The 21,418-nt window shown below is 40.6% G+C and overlaps 1 protein-coding gene across 1 annotated transcript in view; it reads left to right on the top strand.

Moving 5' to 3' along the window:
* PDE10A (phosphodiesterase 10A) overlaps positions 1–21,418 on the top strand; it is a 321,369-nt gene that overhangs the window by 112,851 nt on the left and 187,100 nt on the right. The window contains exon 2 of the mRNA XM_006871187.1: positions 19,131–19,259. Within this exon, the coding sequence (XP_006871249.1) occupies positions 19,131–19,259 (129 nt within the window). The remainder of the gene's footprint in view (positions 1–19,130; positions 19,260–21,418) is intronic.

The following is a 21,418-nucleotide window of genomic DNA, read 5'->3' as shown; positions in this document are numbered from 1 at the left end:
ATATTTTGTTAAGAACTTTTGCTCTGGGTCCCTGAATGTTGTAGGACTTGGGTTTGAAGATAAAAGTGATTTCAGAACAAGTCTGGGAATTGTTCCTTCCTCTACTTTGTGAAAGGTTTCTGCAGAATTTTGGTATTTCCTTCTTAGATAATCAATAAAATTCCTAAAGAAACATTATGCTTTTTTTTTTTTTTTTTTTAAATTGCTTCTCAGTAATACTGCCAATTCTCTAAACTTTCAGATGTTTGTCTCCCCTTAGGCTATTATCCATGTCCCTGCTGTGCTTGCTAAATGAGCCTTTGATAGCAGTATCTTCTAATCATTTATTCACATTCAATTAGATGCTTTAACACCTTATCTTTGCTGACTTAAATTCATAGTATCAGTTCACATTTTGGCATTCATTGTAGATTTCAATTTTAAGCAAAGTCAAAAGACTTTTGTTTCAGAATAGTATACTACCAACTAGGACAATTTAAGATACTTGTATTGAGATCTCTGTTCCATGCCATAAGGACCCTGGTAATTTTGTGGGTTAAGTACTGGTATACTAACTGCAAGGTTGGTGGTTCAAGCCTGCTAGCCACCCTAAGGGAGAAAAATGAAGTGTCTGTTCCCCTCAAGATTTACAGCCTCAAAAACCCTAAGTAGGGTGACTGTGAATCAGAATCAGAATCAGTGAAGTGGCTGTGGGTTTGGTTTTGCGTTTGATTCTGTGCCGTTGCCTGTAGAGCGTATTTTCTTTTCAGTTAATTGATTACTTATTATGTTGTACTGAGTTTGCTCTTCATGGAAGAATGAATTTAAAAGTGACTTTAAAAACTTGTCTTCATCTAGTCAGTGCTGCTGTAACGGAAATCCCACAATGGGTGTATGTTGCGGTGAGTAATCTAGTGTCTCTTCTAGCCACACTCTGAAAACTCCTAAAGACAACGTTTCTGCCTTGCTGGGTTTGGGTAAGAAAAAGTGGGGAAAGATACAAATAGGATGACATGATTCATCTGTAGATGTTAGCAAAGTTCATTGTAATTGAAAAGCGAAAACCCAAAAAACTTGAAACTCTAGCTTGGGTATTAAATGAGCCATCTCAGAAGCAGGAGGAAGTGAGGGAGGAAATCTCACTACCATCAAGAAGGAAGAGCCAGGAGTGGAGAGTGTCCTTTGGACCCTCAGGTCCCTGCATGTTGCCCTCCTGGACCCAGGAGCAGAGAGCTGTGATACCAGATGACTGACGGAGAAGCATCAGCAGCAGGACCAAGAGCCAGAGCTCAAGACAGAGCAGTGGACTCCCAGCCCACTGAGCGAGTAAAGCTGAGTCCCCTTTGGGCAGGAAGCTTGCTAGTACAGTGGGCGTGCCTCCCACACTGAAGTAGGGAGCTAGGTTTGCTGACCCACGTGGAGCTAGAATTGAGTGCCTTCAGCCTGAGACTTGTGGTACAATGCTATGACCAGCAGCTAACAGGAACCACGGTGCCCTGAGCATTTTCTGATCCTGTATTGAAACCTGTTAATTTCTCAAGCGAACTCGATCATTGTGAGTGTGTCTCTTAGCGCTGTGTGACTTAATAGAACTCAGATGAGAAGTAGTGCTGTGGGAGAAATGGTTGGTGCCGCATAGTTTTGCAGAGTAGCTTTAAGAAATAGATACTTATTTCCTCACAGTTCTGGAGGCTCAAAGTCCCAATCAGGATCTTGACTGTGTTGAATGCTTCTCTGAGCCTCTATCCTAGTTCTGGTCCCAGCCAGAAATCCTTGTTGTTGTTTTTCTTGTAACAGATTCTCATACATCTCTGTCTTCCCCTGTGTGTCTATGTCTACTCTGGCCTTTTTAGAATTCATAAGTGTTTAGGTTTAGAATCCACCCTACACTAGCCCAACCTCAGCAGATGGATTGATCACTCCATGCAAGATTTAATTATGGAAGGTGGTTGCGTTGCATTCCATTCAATTACATTCTGGAAGGTAATCTTCTTTACCCAACAACCACTGACTTGTTCACATGTAATTGGCATTGTAGAATCATCACTGAACTGCCAACCCACAAGTTTGGTGGTTCAAACCCACCAGATGCTCCTTGGAGACCTTATACACGGTCACTATGAGCCAGTACTGACTCTTAAAGCACATAACAACAACTTGTACTCCATGAGGAAGAGCAGGGCTTTAAGAAAGGCTTATTAACTTGCAGATGGCACAGTCTTGATTACTGGAAGCAAAGATAACTTGAAGCACTTGCTGATGAAGATCAAAGAATACAGCCTTCAATACAGATTACCATTGAACATGAAGTGAGATGGCTCATTTTAAACCCATGCTGGAGTGAGTTTCAGGTTTCTTCAGTTAAATGAACTCTGCTAATATCTCCACAGCTGAATCATGTCATACTATATGTGTCTTCTGTTACCCTTTCTTACCCAGCCCCAGCATGGTAGAAACACAATTAGGTGGGAGTTACAGACTATGTCTAGAGGAAATACTACGTAATGTACAACGCCCAATGAGATAGACTGACACAGGGGTTACAATGATGGACTCACACCTAACAATTGTGAGGGTTCTGTAGGACCGGGCAGTGTTTCATTCTCTTCTGAATGGGGTTACTATGAGAAGGAGATGATTGAACAGCTTTCAACAACAACAGAAACAGCAACAACAACAACAACAACAACAACAACAACAACAACACCATAACAGCAACTACACCAGTGTTTGACCAAACCACTAGGAATCATTGCTCAGTCAGGTTGAATCATAAAACTAACCATCACACTTCATGAAAAACTTATGAATATTGCTTGTTTGCTCATTGTATATTAACAACATAGACATGTCCAGTACATGGTAGGCCCCCAGTTAACATTTTTTGAGTGAATATATGAATTTTGACGTTTATATTTGCTCATCCTTATCAACTTTGCCGTATGATTATACATCTAACGGTTATCTTCCTACTTCTTTATTGAGTGACTTGATTCATCTATATGTTGTCCTAGACATTAATCCAGTGCTTGACGAATAGTAAACCTTCATCTCATGTATAAAATATGAGTTTCATATAATTGTTGATGTTGTTAAGTGTGTTAAGTCATTTCCAACTCGTAGCAACCCTGTAGACCTGTAGAGGGGTTCCGAGGAGCGGTGGGTGAGTTTGAACGGCCAACTGTGAATTTCAAACCAACCTTGAGTTCGAATGTTTATCCTGCAACACCACACCAGTTGGAGAAGTATGAATACTAGGGCGAGTCAAAATTTTCGATCATTCCTGTGATATTAAAATTCTGTTGGCTGTACTGTCTCATCAGTGCTTTTCTGTTCAAGGCCAGTTCTGTGCAGGCGTGAACTTGGACATTGGCAAACAAAATCTGGATCCATACTCAAAGCAAGGTAAAAGTTATTTTTCAAATTGTTACTGACGGCAAGCCATGGACTCATCACTATGAGCCTGAGAGTCAACGGCAGAGTATGGAATGGTAGCATTTTTCAATCACTGATCAAGAAAAACTTCAGAAGTCAACCATCAGCTGGGAAATTGATGCTGACACTTTTCTGGGATTCTCAAGGGTCAGTGTTGGAAGACACTCAGGACTAATGAGCAACAATCCACAGTGCTCATTGCAGTAAGATGCTCACTGAAGAGCTGAAGCCTAAACTGCAGGTTACATTCAAGGCATTGTGATCTTTTCCACCTTAGCCCACACTGCTGACACTTTGCAAAAGCTTTGTTTTGAGGTGTTACAGCATCCTCCATCGGACTTTCACTTGTTTGTTCTCCTGAAAACAGCTCTTGAAGGATGAAGATTCACCTCTGATGAAGTGAAGACAGTGGTGCATTTTTGACTCACAGCTCAGGGTAAAACATTTTTTAATAAAGGAATAAAGAAAGCTTGTTGACAGATGGACAAAGTGTATTGAAAAGCAAGGAGATGATGTCAAAAACTGATGTATTTGTCTTTTTAAAAGGTTGATTAAAAGCAATTCTAGAGCCAGAGTGCGGGTAAGTTTTGACTCATACTTGTAGTAATACACTTCTATAGAGAAAGGTTAGAAACATAACATTTTAGAATCAACTTATTAAAACAACAACCAAAGATAATAAAGAAGATGCTATGCCTTCTATCAAAGAAAGAAAATCATGCATTCAAATCTTTTAGAGAAATCCTATCATTTGCTTGGTGTGGTCCTGGTGTGGCACTGTGGGATAGTGCACTGGTCTGAAAGGTTGTTTGAACCACAAGGTTGATAGTTCAAATTCACCAGTTGCTCCTTGGAATACCTATGCAGGGTTGCTGTGAATCAGAACCAACTTGATGGCATTTAATGAAAACAACAATATGTATTCTTTGATTTTCACATGAATGTAATTCTAACACATGGTGGTCACAGATTCTTAACAGTTGTGAAGATGGGACAGGACTAGGCACCTAACAATAACAACAACAACACTGCCAACATCGTGATTTGGTTAAACTCATGATACGTAAAAATGGTTTATAAAAAGAGGACTTGAATGCTTTTCCTCTTAGGTCTCGTTATTTTTGATCATCCTTGTTGTTGTTGTTATGTGCCGTGGAGTCGGTTCTGACCCATAGTGACCCTGAACAGGGTTTCCAAGGCTGTAAATCTTTATGGGAGCAGAAAGCCTCATCTTTCTACCATGGAGCAGCTGGTAGTTTCGAACTGCTGACCTCGCGGATCATCCTTAGAGAGATGAAAATGCTGAGGTGAATACTTCAAAAGTATTTTGAAGTATTTCTCCAGGGTGTGAGGTGAACAACAACAAAAGACTGTTCTTACTCTACTTATCTTAACTTTGGTTTTGAAACCATGAGCACCATGGTTGTTAAGTGCTGTCGAGTCAATGCCGTCTCATTGAGACATTCTGTACATAGCGTTTCCAAAGAGTGGCTGAATTTGAACCACCGACCTTGTGGTTCAAATCTTTTCGTCCAGTGCTTTATCCTACAGTGTTACTCCTTTATGTATTTATTTGACTAGTATGTTTTGTTGTTTCTCTTTCTGCTCCAGTTTTGTTTTTCTATTTCGTTCGATTAAGCTGTATCACCAATATCCATTGTTTTTGTTTTATTTTCTCTTGCCTGAGAGATTTGTAGGGTAAGCACTGGACTCCTAACTGCTATGTTGGGAGTTCAAACCCATCAGCCACTTTACAGGAAAAAGATGAGACTTTCTGCTCCGGTAAAGACTTACAGTCCCAGAAACCCTTTATGGGCTCACTAAGAGTTGGAATTGACTTGATTGCAATGGGTTTTATTTATTTATTTATTTTAAGAATTTCAAACACTGTATGAGGTTTATTTTGTGGACTATGTATCTTTAGAAGACTTCATTCGCTCCATAGGATAATCACTGCACCACAAAGTCAGCGGTTTGAGTCCTCCAGCTGCCCCATGGGAGAAAGATGGAGTTTTCTACGAAGATGTAAAGCCTTGGAAACCGTATTCAGGGTCGCTATGAGTCAGAACCGACTCAGCAGCGCAACAAATGTATCATTAGAGTTTTTTTTTAATATATTTTTTTCAAATGCTTCATTGCAATGCGTAGTGGCAGATTTTTAAGTTCTTCTTTGCATTGTTACTTTAAACGTGGCAAGTGTTCTAGTACACATGCAATGTTGTACATGATCTTTTTGTAGCTGTCTTGGTTCTCTACTGCTTCTATAACAGATATACAACAAGTGGGTGGCTTCAACAAGCAGAACATCATTCTGTCACAGTTTAGAAGTCTGGATTCAGGGTGTCAGCTCCAAGGGAGGGCGTGCTCTCTCTCTCTCTCTTTGCTGGTTGTGGGGAGACGTCTTTCCTTGTCTCTTTGGTGTCTGTGTTCCTGGGTGATCGCCATGTGGCCTGACATCTGTCTGCTGCCATCTTTGATTGCTCACTTGCTTGTAGAATCTCCGTATATCTCAAAAGATGTAGTTGTGTAAGGCACACATCATACGACTCTTGTTTCATTCGCATAAAGCAGGAACCCATTCCCATTGGAAATTTAATCAGGATTGGAGGAAGACTCATTAAAAACCCAATATACAGATGATACAGCCTTTCTTGCTGAAAACGAAGAGGACTTAGAACACTTACTGATGAAGACCAAAGACCACAGCCTTTGGCATGGGTTGCAGCTCAATGTAGTTGTTGTTAAGTGCTGTCAAGTCCTTCCAATTTTTATTGTTGTTAGCTGCTGTCTAGTCAGTGTTGACTCACAGAGACCCTATGCATAACAGAACGAAACACTGCTGGATCCTGTGCCAACCTCACAATCGTTGCTACGCTTGAGCCCATTGCTGCTGCCACTGTGCCAGTCATTCCCATTGGAGGTTTTCCTCTTTTTCGCTAACCTTCCACTTTACTAAGCATGATGTCTTTCTCTAGGGACTGGTCCCTCCTGATAATAGGCTCGATGTAGGAGAAATAAAGACTGAGCATCCTGATTTCTGAGGAGCATTCTGACTGTACTTCTTCCAACACAGGTTTGCTTGTTCTCCTGGAAAAATATGGTCCCTTTAATACTGAAATGCATCAATTTTTCTGTGGTCTTCCTCATCAGCAAGTGAAGATCCTGAAATCTTACTCCATTCATGTCATCTCTACTTTGAGGAGTCAGCTTTTCTTCCTGTATGATCTTGTCATGCCATAACTTTTCTGGTCTTTGGTCATTCATGAGTTCTGTTCTTGACATGATCTCTAAATTCAGGTGGGATTTGTTCAAGGTCATTTTTGCCTCTTGTGAACTGTTTTATGAGCTTCAGGCTGAACTTGCATATGAGCACTTGATGGTCTGTTCCAAAATCTGCCTCTGGCCTTGATTTAGCTGGTGAGATGGAGCTTTTCCACCATTTCTTTCCACAGATATAGTCAAGTTAATTTGTGTGTATTCCATCTGGTGAGTTCCATATGTATAGTCATCTTTTATGTTGTTTTGAAGAGGTATTTGTAATGAAGAATTCATTGCTCTTGAAAAATTCCATCTAGCAATCTGGCATCATTTCTAGCACCAAGCCCATATTTTTCAATTACTGATCTTTCTTTGTTTCCAATCTTTGCTTTCAAATCACCAGTAATTATCCAGACACTGAGATATTGGTAGAATTCTTTAATTTCGTCATCACTGGCTTTAGTTGTTGGTGTGTAAATTTGAATAATATTTGTATTCATTGATCTTCCTTGTAGATGTATGGATACTATCCTATCACAGTCAGTGTTGTACATTAAGATGTATCTTGAAATGTTCTTTTTGATAATGAATGACACACCATTCCTCTTTATTTTGTCATTTTCTGCGTAGTAAACCATGGGATTATCTGATTCATAATTGGCATTCCCATTCCATTTCAGCTTACTGATTCCTAGGCTCCTGATGTTTATGTGTTGCATTTTATTTTTGAGTACTTCCAATTTTCCTAGATTCATACTTTGTACATACCATGCTCTGATTATTAATGGGTGTTTTCAGCTGTCTCTCCTCATGTTGAGTTGTGCGCCATCAGCAAGTGAAGGTCCTGAAATCTTACTCCATTCATGTCATCTCTACTTTGAGGAGTCAGCTTTTCTTCAGTCATATTTTGAGTGCCTCTAACCTGAGGGTCTTGTGATCCAGCACTATATCTGACAATAATCTGGTGCCCTTCATCATGTTTTGTTCAGTATGTTAGTGATATCTTACTGAGTCCCTCTGCCATTTAGGTTTTCAGTGACTAAATATTCAGATGTTGTCAGTCTCTCCTTCTTCCTAGATTTTCTTGGTCTGGAAATTCTGCTGAAACGTATCTTTCATGGGTGAATCTCCTTGTATTGAAAATACCAGTGACGTAGCTTCCAGAATCACAGCCACATGCCATCCAGCACAGTCCCACAATTGACAACTAAGTCGTGGTCTGATTCCTAGTGAGCCTGTAGAGCGTTTCCGAGGAGCGGCTGGTGGGTTTGAAAAACTGACTTTGGTATTAGTAGTTAGTTCAGTGTTTATTCTGAAGAGCCACACCAGGACTTACAAGCAGTGGGGTTAGGATTTACAATACATGATTTTGGGGGACCCAGTTAATTCCATAACCAGAGCTAACGTTTATCCACAGATTCATTATGGGTACTGTGGCTAAACCCTAATGGCCACCCAGAGCTTATGGAGAGGAATTGCTCCTTTGAGTTTTCTTGGCTGTTGACTCTACAGAAGGTCTCCAGACCTTTACTTCACAATGCCACAGGTGGTTTTGAACAGTCAACCTTCCAGTAGGAAAGCAAACTGTACCTCCCAGGCACCCCTGGCTGAGGCGGAGGATGTCTGCCTTTAGTGGCTGTTGTCCAACATTGGAGAAGTCCCTGTCACTCTCATGTGTGAGTCTGTGACCTGGGTCATGTCAGTGATGTTACAACATCTGCTCTACGTGTTAGTTTCAAACTCAGTAACTTCTCCTCCCCTGTACCTTTAATCTAGAGATCCCACCTCAGGATCCTTGATCACGCCCCTTATTATCCAAAAGAGGAAGCATTGCACATCCCAGCTCTCTTCAAAGCAGAAGCGACAGACTTTTTGGCTTATTTCCACCTCTAGTTACCATTCTTCTCTCCAATCACTACTCATCTCTGACCCATCCCCTCTCCCTCCAAGCACAGCTTGGTCTTCCCCTAGCTTCCGTCTTAGAGGACTGGTTCTATACTTGTCCTTTGGCTCTGTATTGCTCTGACTGTTCCTGGTGATGCCAGTGCTGAACTCACCTTGGGGATCCGAGTTCTCCCAGAAGTGTCACAGGAGAAAGCCCTGGTGCTCAGCCCCTGGCGACCCGGTGGATAACTGTTCTACTCTGACACACACAGCACCTCTGTGGATTGGCATCAACTCAGCTGCAATGGTTTTTACCTCCTCCCCACTTGCAACCCTCCCCCCCCCCAATAGTTAGCTAACTTAACGGCACCCTTGGCAGCTGTTTCCTGTGACTCTAATGGGAACATCTGGAATTAGGCTTGCTGGGGTTTCTTTGAGGGATGAGCTCCCGTGCAAATTCTAGTTCATATGACTGCTGGCTAGGTCACCTGGATTTGGTTATTCTCTCCATCAGCTTATGGGTTACCTCATACCTGACTGTTGTAACACACCTCGATGAAACAGTACAGGTGCTGTGGGCTAATGTGCTGGACTACAAAGTTGGGTTGAACTGCAAGGTCGGTGGTTCAGGCTCACTAGCCACTCCTCTGAAAGCCTATACGGGGTCGATATGGGTTGGAACTGACTTGATGCACTTAACAACACCAACAAATATTGGTAAATATAGGTTTTATAAGATCTGGCCCTGGAGTGGCACTGTCAGAATGCACTGGGCTGATACCTGCAAGGTTGGTGGTTCAAACCTACCAGCCACTCCTCAGAAATCCTATTTAGGGTAGTTATGAGTTGGAATTAACTTGACATCACTTAACAGCAACAGTCATTATACTTCAATGCTAGTATCTTTGTGAGCAGAAAGACATTCATTTTAGAATTGTAAGTCATAATATTTCTTGATATGAAAGCGCCTGTTATTTTGATAGACGTTACTTGAAATAGTTTTTTATTAATCATTTAGTACAATATACATTGGGAATTCTGATGTGGTGCTGCAGGATAACACACTGAACCACAAAGTCTGTTTGAACTGTGAGGTCAGTGGTTCAAATCCACCAGCCTCTGCTCAGAAACCCTAAACAGGGTTGCTATGAGTCAAAACCAATTTTGCATGCATTATAATCTCAGGGGCTGTTATTTGCCCCATTTTTGATTTGTGAAAGGACCTCTGGTAGCATTCTGGGGGAAAATATGTGTAATTTGGCTTCCATAAAGATTACGGCCTTTGAGATTGTATTGTTGTTATGTGACGTCGAGTTGGTTACTACTCATAATGACCTGGTATAGGGTTTTGAAAGCAGCAGCTGGTGGGTTTGAACTGGCTGACCATGCAGTCCAGTGCTGATCTTGCATCACCATACCAGGATCTCTAGGGTACCCTAAAGACCAGTTCTAGCCTGTCTTCATGGATTGCTGTGAGTCGGAACTGACTCACTAGCAGTGGGTTTGGTTTCTGACAGTTTGTGATGACAATGAGGCTTAGAAGGTTAAGTGAGTTTCTGAAGGAAAATAACCTGTATCTGAACATACCTCAGCTGACAGCATCAAGTGACAGATGTACTATCTCCCACCAAGTTACTTTGGATTTGGAGTGACATTTGACCAGGATAACTGCCTCCATTGGAGACACTTGGAGGGGTTCTTCTGAGTTATGGTTGTTGATCTTGTTGGGTGTCCTCCAGTTGGTTCCGACTCATAGTGACCCCACCTGTAACAGAATGAAGCACGCCTGGTCCTGTACCAACCTCACACTTGTTCACGTTTAGAACCATGGTTGCAGTCACCGTGTCAGTCCACCTCTTTAAGGGTCTTCCTCTTTTTCACTGACCCTCTAGTTCACCAAGCATGGTGCTCTTCTCCAAGGACTGGCTCTTCCTGACAACATGCCCAAAGTACGGGAGATGAAGTCTTGTCATCCTCGCTTCTGAGGAGCGTTCTGACTGTGCTTATTCCAATACACAAATGTATTTGATCTGCTGATTCATGGAGAGAGTTAAGTTTGCTGCACTCATACTTACTTGTACTAGTCCCGCTGGACAATCTTTATTTTCATCCTTATCTTCTCACTTGCTCACGTTTACAGTTAGTTGGTTTTCTTATTCCTAGAAACTCCCTTTGACAGCCTCAGTCAGGGATGAATTTCAGTTTGGTTTAGAAATGTAGCAGTGTGAGATTTACCTTCTGATAGATGCAAGTGACAAACCTGGGGAAAAAAATGTTTTCTCTTCAGCTAAGGGGCCCCGTGGGCTGTTAATTCCCATGGAATAAGTAATAAATTATGTAGGTCAGCCTACCTGCTGTGTGTTATATCAGGGTTCATTACAGACTGCTTTCTAGGTCACAGGCAAATCCTTTTCAGGAAGAATGTGCTTGGGTGGAAAGAAACTATTTAGGTGACAGATATGAGATGCAATGAAACTCATGGAAGGGTTTTTGTTTTTGTTTTTAATTTGGTTTTGCTTCCATGGTTACAAAGCATGGTACCCATGCTATGGCATTGAACTAAACAAAGGGGATTCTCCCCATAGACTTTTTGTAAGTGAGAGCCATTTTAATCATATTGGAATCTCTTAACATCTATGATAACCTCTATTCATTACATGTAAAATTTTTGCTTTTTAACTAAAGAGGCTAAAAATAAATGAAGTTCATGGCCTGTTAATCTTTCCCCCTCTTTGATTAATGGTGAGAAGGGACTATGTCAGTCTGTTAACTCGTAGACTGGTCCACCAGCACATTGTGGGTTATGGGCAGAACGTGACAATCTTTGTTTATTGTTGTTGTTAAGTTTTGTTGAGTCACTTCCGACCATTAGCGACCCTGTATAGGAGAAGCTGGTGAGCTTGAACCATCGACCTTGAAGTTAAAACGACTTTGCAGTCTGACGCATTAGCCCACTGCGCCATACCAGGACTCCAATCTTTGTTTATAGAAAGATGGAAATTAACACACACAGCAGCAGATTCCTAGGATTGGTACTCCGTTGTAGGTGGGATGTGAAATGTCAAAATCAGAAAAGTATGCTCCTCAAAATTCAAAGAAACAATAATTATTCATTAGATTAATATTGAACCTTTATAGGGTAAAAAGAACAAAATGAAGGTAGAAGTAAGAGAAAGAAAAGGATTCCATCTGGACTCAGGTAGGGCCCAGCGTCTGAGGAGGAGCAAGGTCTACTGAGAGAAGCTTCCAGAATCACATTAACTCACAAGTCACCACAGTACAATAAACTGACAGACAGTTTTTGCTGTTAAGTGCCTTCAGATGGGTTTCGACTCAACGCGACCCTGTATATTGTATCCAAGGCTGGGATTCTTGGCAGCAGCATAAAGTCTCATTTTTCTTCCACACAGTTGTTGGTGGCCTCAAGCTGCCAGGCTTGTGGTTCGCAATCCAGTGTTTATCATATGGATCCATGTGCTGCCCTGTTAAGATGGTAAAACTTCAGAAATAAAACGTGCTTAAGCATGTGCAAGAGGGCTTCATGATATTTTGGGGAGAAGGAAAAGATAATAGCGTTTTCCCATGAATCTACTTGATTGTTGACCATTCTTTGACTAGTAATTTGTCAAAAAGACGTATTTAAAAGTACATCTGATGTGAATCCAAATGAGGGCCGAATGGTGGTGTTGTCACAGAGAAATGACTACGCCAAATGACTTAGGAACACAGGAACTTGATTGTACATTCCGAGTGGAATGTATTCTAAGGAACCTCCACCACACGTACACACCTAACCATACATGTTTACAGTACTCATAGACTATCGTGTGTGTGTTATGTGACATAACCAATGAGTAACTTTTCAAATAACATGGTTTCTTGAATGGAAACAGACCTTGTCACTAAAAGGAAGCCCAAATATCCTAAGGAAAAAATCTGAATTCACATTTGGGGCAGAAAATATGCTAGGTGAGCCTAGAACATCCTATGTTAGCCAAGAGTAGAGAGTAGAGAACCATCAAGAACTAGCAAATTCTTATTGAAATAACCCAGAACCAACCTGAAGAGGCCCTCCTCCTGGGCACCTCAGTGCCCATCTTTATAGAACACATCGGGTCTTTGCTTTCTGCAGTAACATGTGTACCCTCCCTTCTCAGGTGTGGATTGCATTGCTCTGAGTGCATGTTCATCTTCCCACCCCTCTGCTCTGATCATAAGCCTTGTTTTCAATGAAACACAACCAGATCTTTCATGATGTCAAAAAAAAAAAAAAAAAAGGAAACACTAACAACAAAAGTTAAACAATGAACAAGAATAAAAGAGATTCCATTACCTGTACGTTTGGCTCTGTATCTTAGATATGTTGCAGTTTTAATATAAAAACAATTAAAAAAAGCAAGCTATGAAGATGTAGTAGTTTGTTGATTCTCTAACAAATGAAAGCGCTGATTATATACAGGTCAAATGCAATTTTTTAATACTACAGGTATCCCCTGCTTTTTGAAAATTCACTTTATGTCATTTCGCTTTCATGGAACACCTTTGTTTCCTTTATACCGAGAAGATGGAAAGCAAAACTAACATTCAACATTTATTTTTCAGGTAGCTCTTCAATCAGCAGTATGTAAACCAGCAGTGAGGGTGGTATAGATAGCCAGGGTCCTACCCAGGGAACTACCCTCTCCATACGTGATTTCTGCTTTATACAGGCTATGTGTGTACAATCACAGCCACTACTGTATCTGAATGTTCTTTTGTGTGTTATGTGTTATTTTTTTATGATTTGGTAGGTTATCTTTTAGATCTGGAAAAGTCAACCATGTTTCCCATATAAATGAGTGGTGATTGCATCTTCCCTTTACAGCATTTGTGTTTCTGAAAGATTTCACAGGCACACACTATTTTAAATGGGAGGCGGGGTGTGGGGAGAGCATGTATTAGTAAGTGTGTCGCATCAAAAGGCATTACATGGATGATTTCATTGAATTATTTTCAGTGATGCTATGAGACCGATCCTTACTCATATTCCAGTTATACAAGTGTGAGCTGCAAGAATTAGAGTTTGGGAATTCTGTCCAGGACCACGCAGGTGTGATCCTGAATGAGCCTGTCATTTTAATACCCCTGATAGAATGCCTCCCACTAATGTTTTTGTGTTGAGTTGAGATAGTTAATTGCATGAAATGGGAGTGACACTATGGAGGACATTTCTATTTCCATGTGTTGAAACGTGGGGTCTACAGCTATGGATACCATTTGGACCTTTCAATGTAAAGGTTATAACCAACAAAGTCTGTTTGCTGTCCCCTTCTATTCCAGTAGAATTTGTTGAGATTCTTTAGCCTGGAAGTTTGCTAAGAGATCACTTTAACTGATGACTCGGTTGGTCTTCAGTCCGTTTGTTTTGACTAATCGACACAAAATGACTGAAGATGATAGGCTTACTGGTGGAGGATTTTAATATTTTCATGTTCTTCTAAATGCCTCTTTCTAATTAATTTGTCCTTTTCATTTATTACATATATTTGGTGGTGGCGGTTATGTGCCATGGTGTAGATTCCCACTCATAGTGACCTTGTGTAGGGTTTTTGAGGCTGTAGATCTTTACGGGAGCAGAAAGCCTCATCTTTCTCTCACAGAACAGCTGGCAGTTTCAAACTGCCTACCTTGAGATTAGCAGCCTGATTCGTAACCACTATGCTACCAGAGCTCCTGGTATGGCGCTGTGGGCGTCAGACTTCAGAGTCATTTGAACTGCATGGTCGGTGGTTCAAACTCACCAGCCACTCCTTGGAAACCCTATACTGGGTTGCTAAGGGTCAGAATCGACTTGATGGCACTTAACATTCTTTTTCTTCAGTTATCATTTATTCTAAGGTTCTGTTATTTGATAGTCTTTCCTAGAAAGGTTGTCTAGTTTCCTTCCACGCTTACTTGAACTTTTTAACATATTCAGTACATCTGGGACTTGCCACTTCAGTGGAAACACTGGCCATTGCTGAAAGGAATGTGTCAGTGCTAAGGTCTGCCCAGCTCTGTTAGCTCCACCTCCCATGGAAAGTGTCCTACTGCCTGATGGTGACAGAGCTAGGCTGGTGTGCTAGCAGAACAAACACCAGTTTTGTTCTGATTCTACTCCCCTCTAAGAACTTCTTTTTTAAAAATAAACAAAAGTGGAATCAGTCCAAATCTTTCAGCATCTAGTGCTTGGGGTAATCAATGATTAAAAAGATTCTACTTAATTTCAAGTTCCTTAAAAGTGTCATCAATCATGGTTGTCCTGAAAGTCAGTAAATATTTTGGTCACAATTGCTTTTGAATCCCATAACCATTGTGTTTCTAAGGGACACACTTTCAAAACTCTTCAGAATACACATATGATATGCAATAGGTGGTTGTTATGTTGTTGTTGTTGTTGTTGTTGTTATGTGCCATGGAGTTGGTTCTGACTCACAGCAACCCTGTACAGGGGTTCCAGGGCTGCAAATCTTTACAGGAGCAGAAAGTCTCATCTTTCTCCCGCAGAGCAGCTGGTAGTTTCGAACTTCTGACCTTGCGGTTCGCAGCCCGAATCGTAACCACTACGCTACCAAGTGGTTGTTATATTGCACTGTACATATATATTTTTTTTATTTAAAATTTTTATACAACATGTAGAAACTTAGTTGTATGATTTGCTTAGATAAAACATTCAATCTTTTAAAAGAGACTAAATCTAAAAAAAGAAAGAAGGACAATTTGATCATCTGTGTCCCTACTAAGACCATGTGGCTTTCCAACTATCCCCGAATACAGGGCGTTATTTCTGTGCACACATCTCTTGTTTTAATTTGTCCAAAAGAAAAATGGTTCACAATAAATTGAAATTGAAACTGTACAATGCTTATGAAATTCGATGTTAATTGGACAAATCCCTTATAGTGATTTTTTCTGTAGTGGTAGGGTACTTGCAGCATCAATCAGAATTACTTTAACTTAGTGATTTCTTTCCAAACATGTGACTTCATTTACAAAATGAACTTCAAGCTAAATAAATTATGCTTCTGTCAACATGAGCTAAAAACCTAAGATAAAATCGTGTCCCTTCAGTTGAAGGAACTCACAGTGCAACTGGAAATAAAATTTGGGAGCATGCATTATTTAGCAAAGAATGCATTACATGTCCTGTTTAACATAGTAATTATGCCTAATTTCTAGGGTCAGACCCTCTGAGTTTAGATCTTGGCTCTGTCAGCTCAGAGTTTGCCCCCATGGGGTAATCTCTTGACCGCTCGACTAGACTTAATTGTTGGTTGTTGTTAAGTTCTGTCGAGGTGGTTCGGACTCATCGTGACACTATATAGTGTTTCCAAGGAGCAGCTGGTGGGTTTGAACTGCTGGCCTTGTAGTTCACAATTGAGTGCTGATCCTACAGTGCCACACATGGAGCCCCAGAGTCACTTAAGAAAGACTAAATAATGAAGAGAACCCACTTCCTTATGGAGACAGAAGTCTTTGGAGGGTTTCTAGGAGCTGCAGGATAATCCACTGACATGAACTGAGCTAGAGAACAAGGGGTGTTGAGCCCCTTAGGGCTGTCCATCGTTAGTATGGGTGATTTCATTCCCGTTTGCTAATGCCGTTACAATAGAAATACCTCAAATAGACAGCTCTTACAAACTGAAACTTATTCTCTCACAGTTTAGAAAAGAGCCTTGGTGGCACCATGGCTTAAGCCCTGGTTGCTAACCTCAGGCCAGCAGTTCAAACCCACCTGCCACTCCAAAGGAGAAAGATTCTCCCTCAAAGATTGATAGCCTCAGAAACCTTACAACTGTTCTATAGGGTCACTATGAGTTGGAATTGACACAAGGGCAGTAGTAGGCAATGTATAGTGTGGGAGACCAGAGATCCAAATTCAGAGCATCAGCTGTAGGGGAGTTTTCTCTCTCTGTTGACTGTAGAGGAAGGTCCTGTCTGTGGGCTTGTGTGTCTTGGCATCAATCTTTCCCTGGGTCCAGAAAGTTTCTCAGCTGAAGAACCCTGGCTCTGCTTCCAGCTTTTCATTGATGATGGTAGTGTGGTCCCTCTGATCTCTGCTCACTTCTTTTATATCTCAAAAGCGATTGACTCAATATACAACCTAATTTTCTCTAATGCATCCTGAGTCTTTAACAACTGCCTCTAATCTTCCCTCATTAATATTATCAATTTTAGGAACTGCAACACATAGCTAATAACATCAGAGCACAAAATGGAAGACAGTTACATAATACTGAAAATCATGGCCTACTTAGGTTGACACATTCTTTGAGGGAACACAGTTCATAACACTAGGTCACTAGGAAAATGGAGAGTAATCATTACCTGAGGAGGAAAATGGGAATACAATGTTCTTTGAGAATAAGTGAGAAGAAGATGCCTGAGTTTGACCTGACACTCAAGGCCATGCTCCCAAGATCTGGTGGCACTGACCAGACTGAAGAAACACGAAGATTGCTGACTGAGATTTGGGTGCTATTACCATAGATTCTTGAAGAGTAAATAGTAGAAAAGGAAACTAGAAAAAAGAATGAACTGTGCAGAGGCATGTGAGGAAAGTTTATGGAGCAATCGTGTCAACTGTGCTTAAATATGAAGAACATAATCAGCGGGGAGGCATTCTATCAACTTAACTTCCCCACTTGGTGCCATGCGCATGTGGGGACTAGGGCACATTCTGTCAGGACAGCACTCATGTTAATGAGTCTCCCATCTTTAGCGCTGTGAAGTATTTCTCAAGTGGAATTTTACACCACTGGGGCTCATTTAAGCAGCTCAGGTGGTGCAGGGCATTAAGCATTGGTTACTAACGGCAATGGTTCAAACCCACCAGCTTCTCTGCGGGAGACCGATGAGGCATACTGCTCCTGTAAAGATTTGTAGCCTCAGAAAACCCTATGAGGCATCGTTATCTGTCCTACAGGGTCACCCTGGGTCAGAATGTACTTGATGGTGTGTGGGGGACTTTTGCAGGGTAAACAGAGGTTTCATTTTTTAGATTTTTTTTTTCTCAAAAACAACTATAAAGAATATATATATGCTGACACTGTGTAAGTACTGATTTCTTTGAAAGAAATCATTTGCCTGCACAGTGACATGATGATTGTGACTCAGGTGCCCAGCAGATATAATTAACACATATGTGCTTTGTTTGAAAACACACAGCCTACTTCCTGGAATATCCATGGTATTCTTCTCTGGTCGGCTTTCTGGTATCTTGAAGTGCAATGTACTTTGTCACCTAGCTGCACCCAAGGAGGGTAACTTTGTGAATCTAGTCTCAGGGTAACTACAGAAATCATGACTGTGGAGAATAGTTATCACCACCAGGAATGCTTACTTGTTGGTTACTTCGGGTTGCTTAATATAATGGCATACCAATGAAGGATCAATTTAATGCAATGGCATACCAGTATGGGGAATCAGTTTAATGCAGTGCCATACCTATATGGAAGATCAGTTTAATGCAATGGCATACCAATATGGAAGATCAATTTAATGCAATGGCATGCCGATATGGAAGATCAGTTTAATGCAGTGCCATACCGATATGGAAGATCAATTTAATGCAATGACATGCCGATATGGAAGGTCAGTTTAATGCAATGGCATGCCGATATGGAAGATCAGTTTAACATAAGGGCATACCAATATGGAGTATCAGTTGAATATAATGGCATACCAATATGGAAGATCAGTTTAATGCAATGGCGTACCAACGTGGAGAATGACTGCAACTTACCCATGCCAGTATGCAGGACCACTTTAATGTAATGGCATACCAATATGAAGGATCTATCTGAAAACAAATAATTTTATATGTTTATGTCAAAACATGTCAAAGTACTTTGTTGGATAATCCCATGTGTCTCCAACATTTATCATCAGATTACAAAAATTACACAGATAGAAGATCAGTGAGTAAATGTCAAAACTATTCTGTCGTAAACATTGGTAAACCACATCATTCCAAGTAGTCCTTTTGAGAAAAGGAGGAGTTGTGTTATAAATCAAAGAAAAATAAAAAATTATTTATCCATTGATTCGTTTTTAGCACCAATAATGTTCTAAATTGAAATTATCTGGTATTCTGCCCTCACTAGAGTTTCACTTGCTTTGAATATTGAATCTTTAATAACTATTCCCCCCACCCAAAATCTAGGTATCGCGAATGCATAATTGTATAATCTACAAGTCCAAAACTGACTCTAAGTTGGAAAACATTTGGATAATGTGATACTACATATGTCGTCTTCAGTGTTAACTATAGTCTTATGGGAGTCCTGGTGTGGTGCTGTGGGTTAATGCTCTGGACTGCAAAGTCGGTTTGAACTGCAAGGTCAGTGGTCCAAGCTCACAAGCCACTCCTCGGAAACCCTACAGAGGGTTGCTGTGGGTCGTACAGACTCGACGGCACTTAACGACAATAATATATTCTGATTAGATTTAGTATTTCAAATTACTCTCCTCATAATGCTGTTATTGTACTACATCATTCCTATAAATGAAGATGCCATCGAAGTCAACTTGCTACTTTTCCATTTGTTTCACAGGTTTGACAGATGAAAAGGTGAAGGCGTACCTTTCTCTTCACCCCCAGGTATTAGATGAATTTGTATCAGAAAGTGTGAGTGCAGAGACAGTAGAAAAGTGGTTGAAGAGGAAAAACAACAAACCTGAAGGTAAGATTTCTTTAATTCACATTGAATATGGACTAATTTCCAACCTAAGTTTTTCTAGGTTCTGATGACAAAATGGAAGGCATGTAATATGTGCTAAAAAGTAAATATAAAGTAGACAAATTTCAGATAGAATGGCATTTGAATTTTGTCAGAGTTTCATTCTGCTGAATAAAATAACTAAAGTAAGTTGTTGGTGGTTATGTGCTGAGGAGTTGATTCTGACTCATAGTGACCATGCACAGGGTTTCCGAGGCTGTAAATCTTTACGGGAGCAGAAAGCCTCATCTTTCTCCCATGGAACCACTGGCAGTTTCGAACTGCTAACTTTGGGGTTAGCAACCTGATTTATAACCACTATGCTACCAGAGCTCCTTAAAGCAACCTCCTTTTAACTTACTTAAACTTACTTCTAACATACTTACTAGGCTCTTTAAAGTAGCCCAGGTGGTGCAGGGTATTAAACATTGGGTTACTAACTGCATGGTCAGTGATTCAAACCCACCAGTTTCTCTGTGGGAGAAAGAAAAGGCAGACTGTTCCTGTAAGATTTGTAGCCTCAGAAATCCTATGAGGCAATGCGCGCGCTCTGTCGTACAGGGTCACCATGAGTCAGAACTTCCGAAAATAAGTTAGAAGGAGGTTAAATCAGTACAAAAGAATGATCCTTTACTTCAGACAGTAACAACAACAAACTTGGCTAGAAATTTTTGAACATTCAATGGGTTTGAACATGGTCACTTTGAAAAAGGCAGAAGTCAATATGAGACTTGACTTTACTTAACACTTTCAAGGGTTATAAAAATACTCTGTGTGTGGTTTTCAAATACATGCACAAATGATTACGGTTTTTAACATATGCCTTAAACTGGTTTTGAAATGGGTCTGGTATGGAGGAAACTGCTGACTTTCTATTGGGCTGCATATTTGCAACCACAAACTCTAAAAAGAGGATCTATACAATCCTTGTTGTTGGTTAAATGCATTTGAGCCGTTTCTGACTTATAGTGACCCTGTACAGGGTTTCTGAGGAGCAGTTGGTGGGTTTTGACAGTGGACCTGTAATGAGAGGGGAATTGGAAGATGCTGAAGGAGATGAAGACTAGGGCTCCACCCAGTGGTGCAATAGACAGTCGGAGAAAGTAGGCGCACAACAGAGGGAACACTATATAGGTTTGTAGCGTGCAGTCAGAGAAAACAGGGTGCACACACTCTGAAGAAGGGCATCAGAAAGAATCCTGAATTCTTTAGGGTATTCCTTTTAGTCTAGGAAGACCATCTCTTTCCTCTTCCAAGGGATTTTAATCAAAAGATTGTATCTTACTGTTTACCATTTTATGGTCAGTGAAATTTCATAGTGTGGAACTTAAATATAGTGTGAAAACCAGGGCTTAATTCTAATCCTGTGTGAATGATATGAAAGAAAGCATTGCCCAATATTTGAAAATACAGCAAGTCAAGTACATATCTTTTGAGGTATTTTATTGATGAAGTTGTAAGTTAAGGATAGTGATCAGTTGAAGCATTTCTCTCTTCCCCCCCTTTCTTTTTTTTCTTTTTCCCCTCCCCTTTTTTTCTTTCTTCCTTCTTTCCTTCACATATTTTAAATTGCATGTTTTCATTAACTATTCCTTATATACCATATACATCCCTTTATTAAAAACTTATTGGGGGTGGGTGGGTATTGAAAGGATTTCAGGGAGTATTTCCAATTCAATGAGTAAATTCAGGAACAGAAACTGTGGCAGATATGAGACATCAGAGACTAGTGTTTTGATAATGAAACACGTTTACCCCAATTATTTCACTTCATGTCATTTAGAAAAAGAAACTAGACCAAAGAAAAGCATGGTGGGATTCATCATTGGTGTAATGCATTGTATGTTGTTTTGTTGCTGAGTGCCCTTGAGTTGGCTCCAACTGATAGTGACCCTAAGCAAAACAGAACACAACATTGCCCAGACCTGTACCATCCTGACAATTCTTGTTACACTTGAACCTATTGCTGTAGCCACTGTGCCAATCAATCTTGTTGGGGGTCTTCCTCTTTTTCACTGACCCTCCACTTTATCAAGCTTGATGTCCTTCTGCTGGGACTGGTCCCTTCTGATCATATATGCCTGAAGTTTGAGAGACGAAGTCTTGACATCCTGGCATCTAAG

The sequence above is a fragment of the Chrysochloris asiatica genome, unplaced genomic scaffold (genome assembly GCF_000296735.1).
Source record: "Chrysochloris asiatica unplaced genomic scaffold, ChrAsi1.0 scaffold00162, whole genome shotgun sequence".
Classification (NCBI taxonomy): Eukaryota; Metazoa; Chordata; class Mammalia; order Afrosoricida; family Chrysochloridae; genus Chrysochloris; species Chrysochloris asiatica.
The sequence above is the reverse complement of the archived record's forward strand: the minus strand, read 5'-3'. Positions and strand labels throughout refer to the sequence as shown.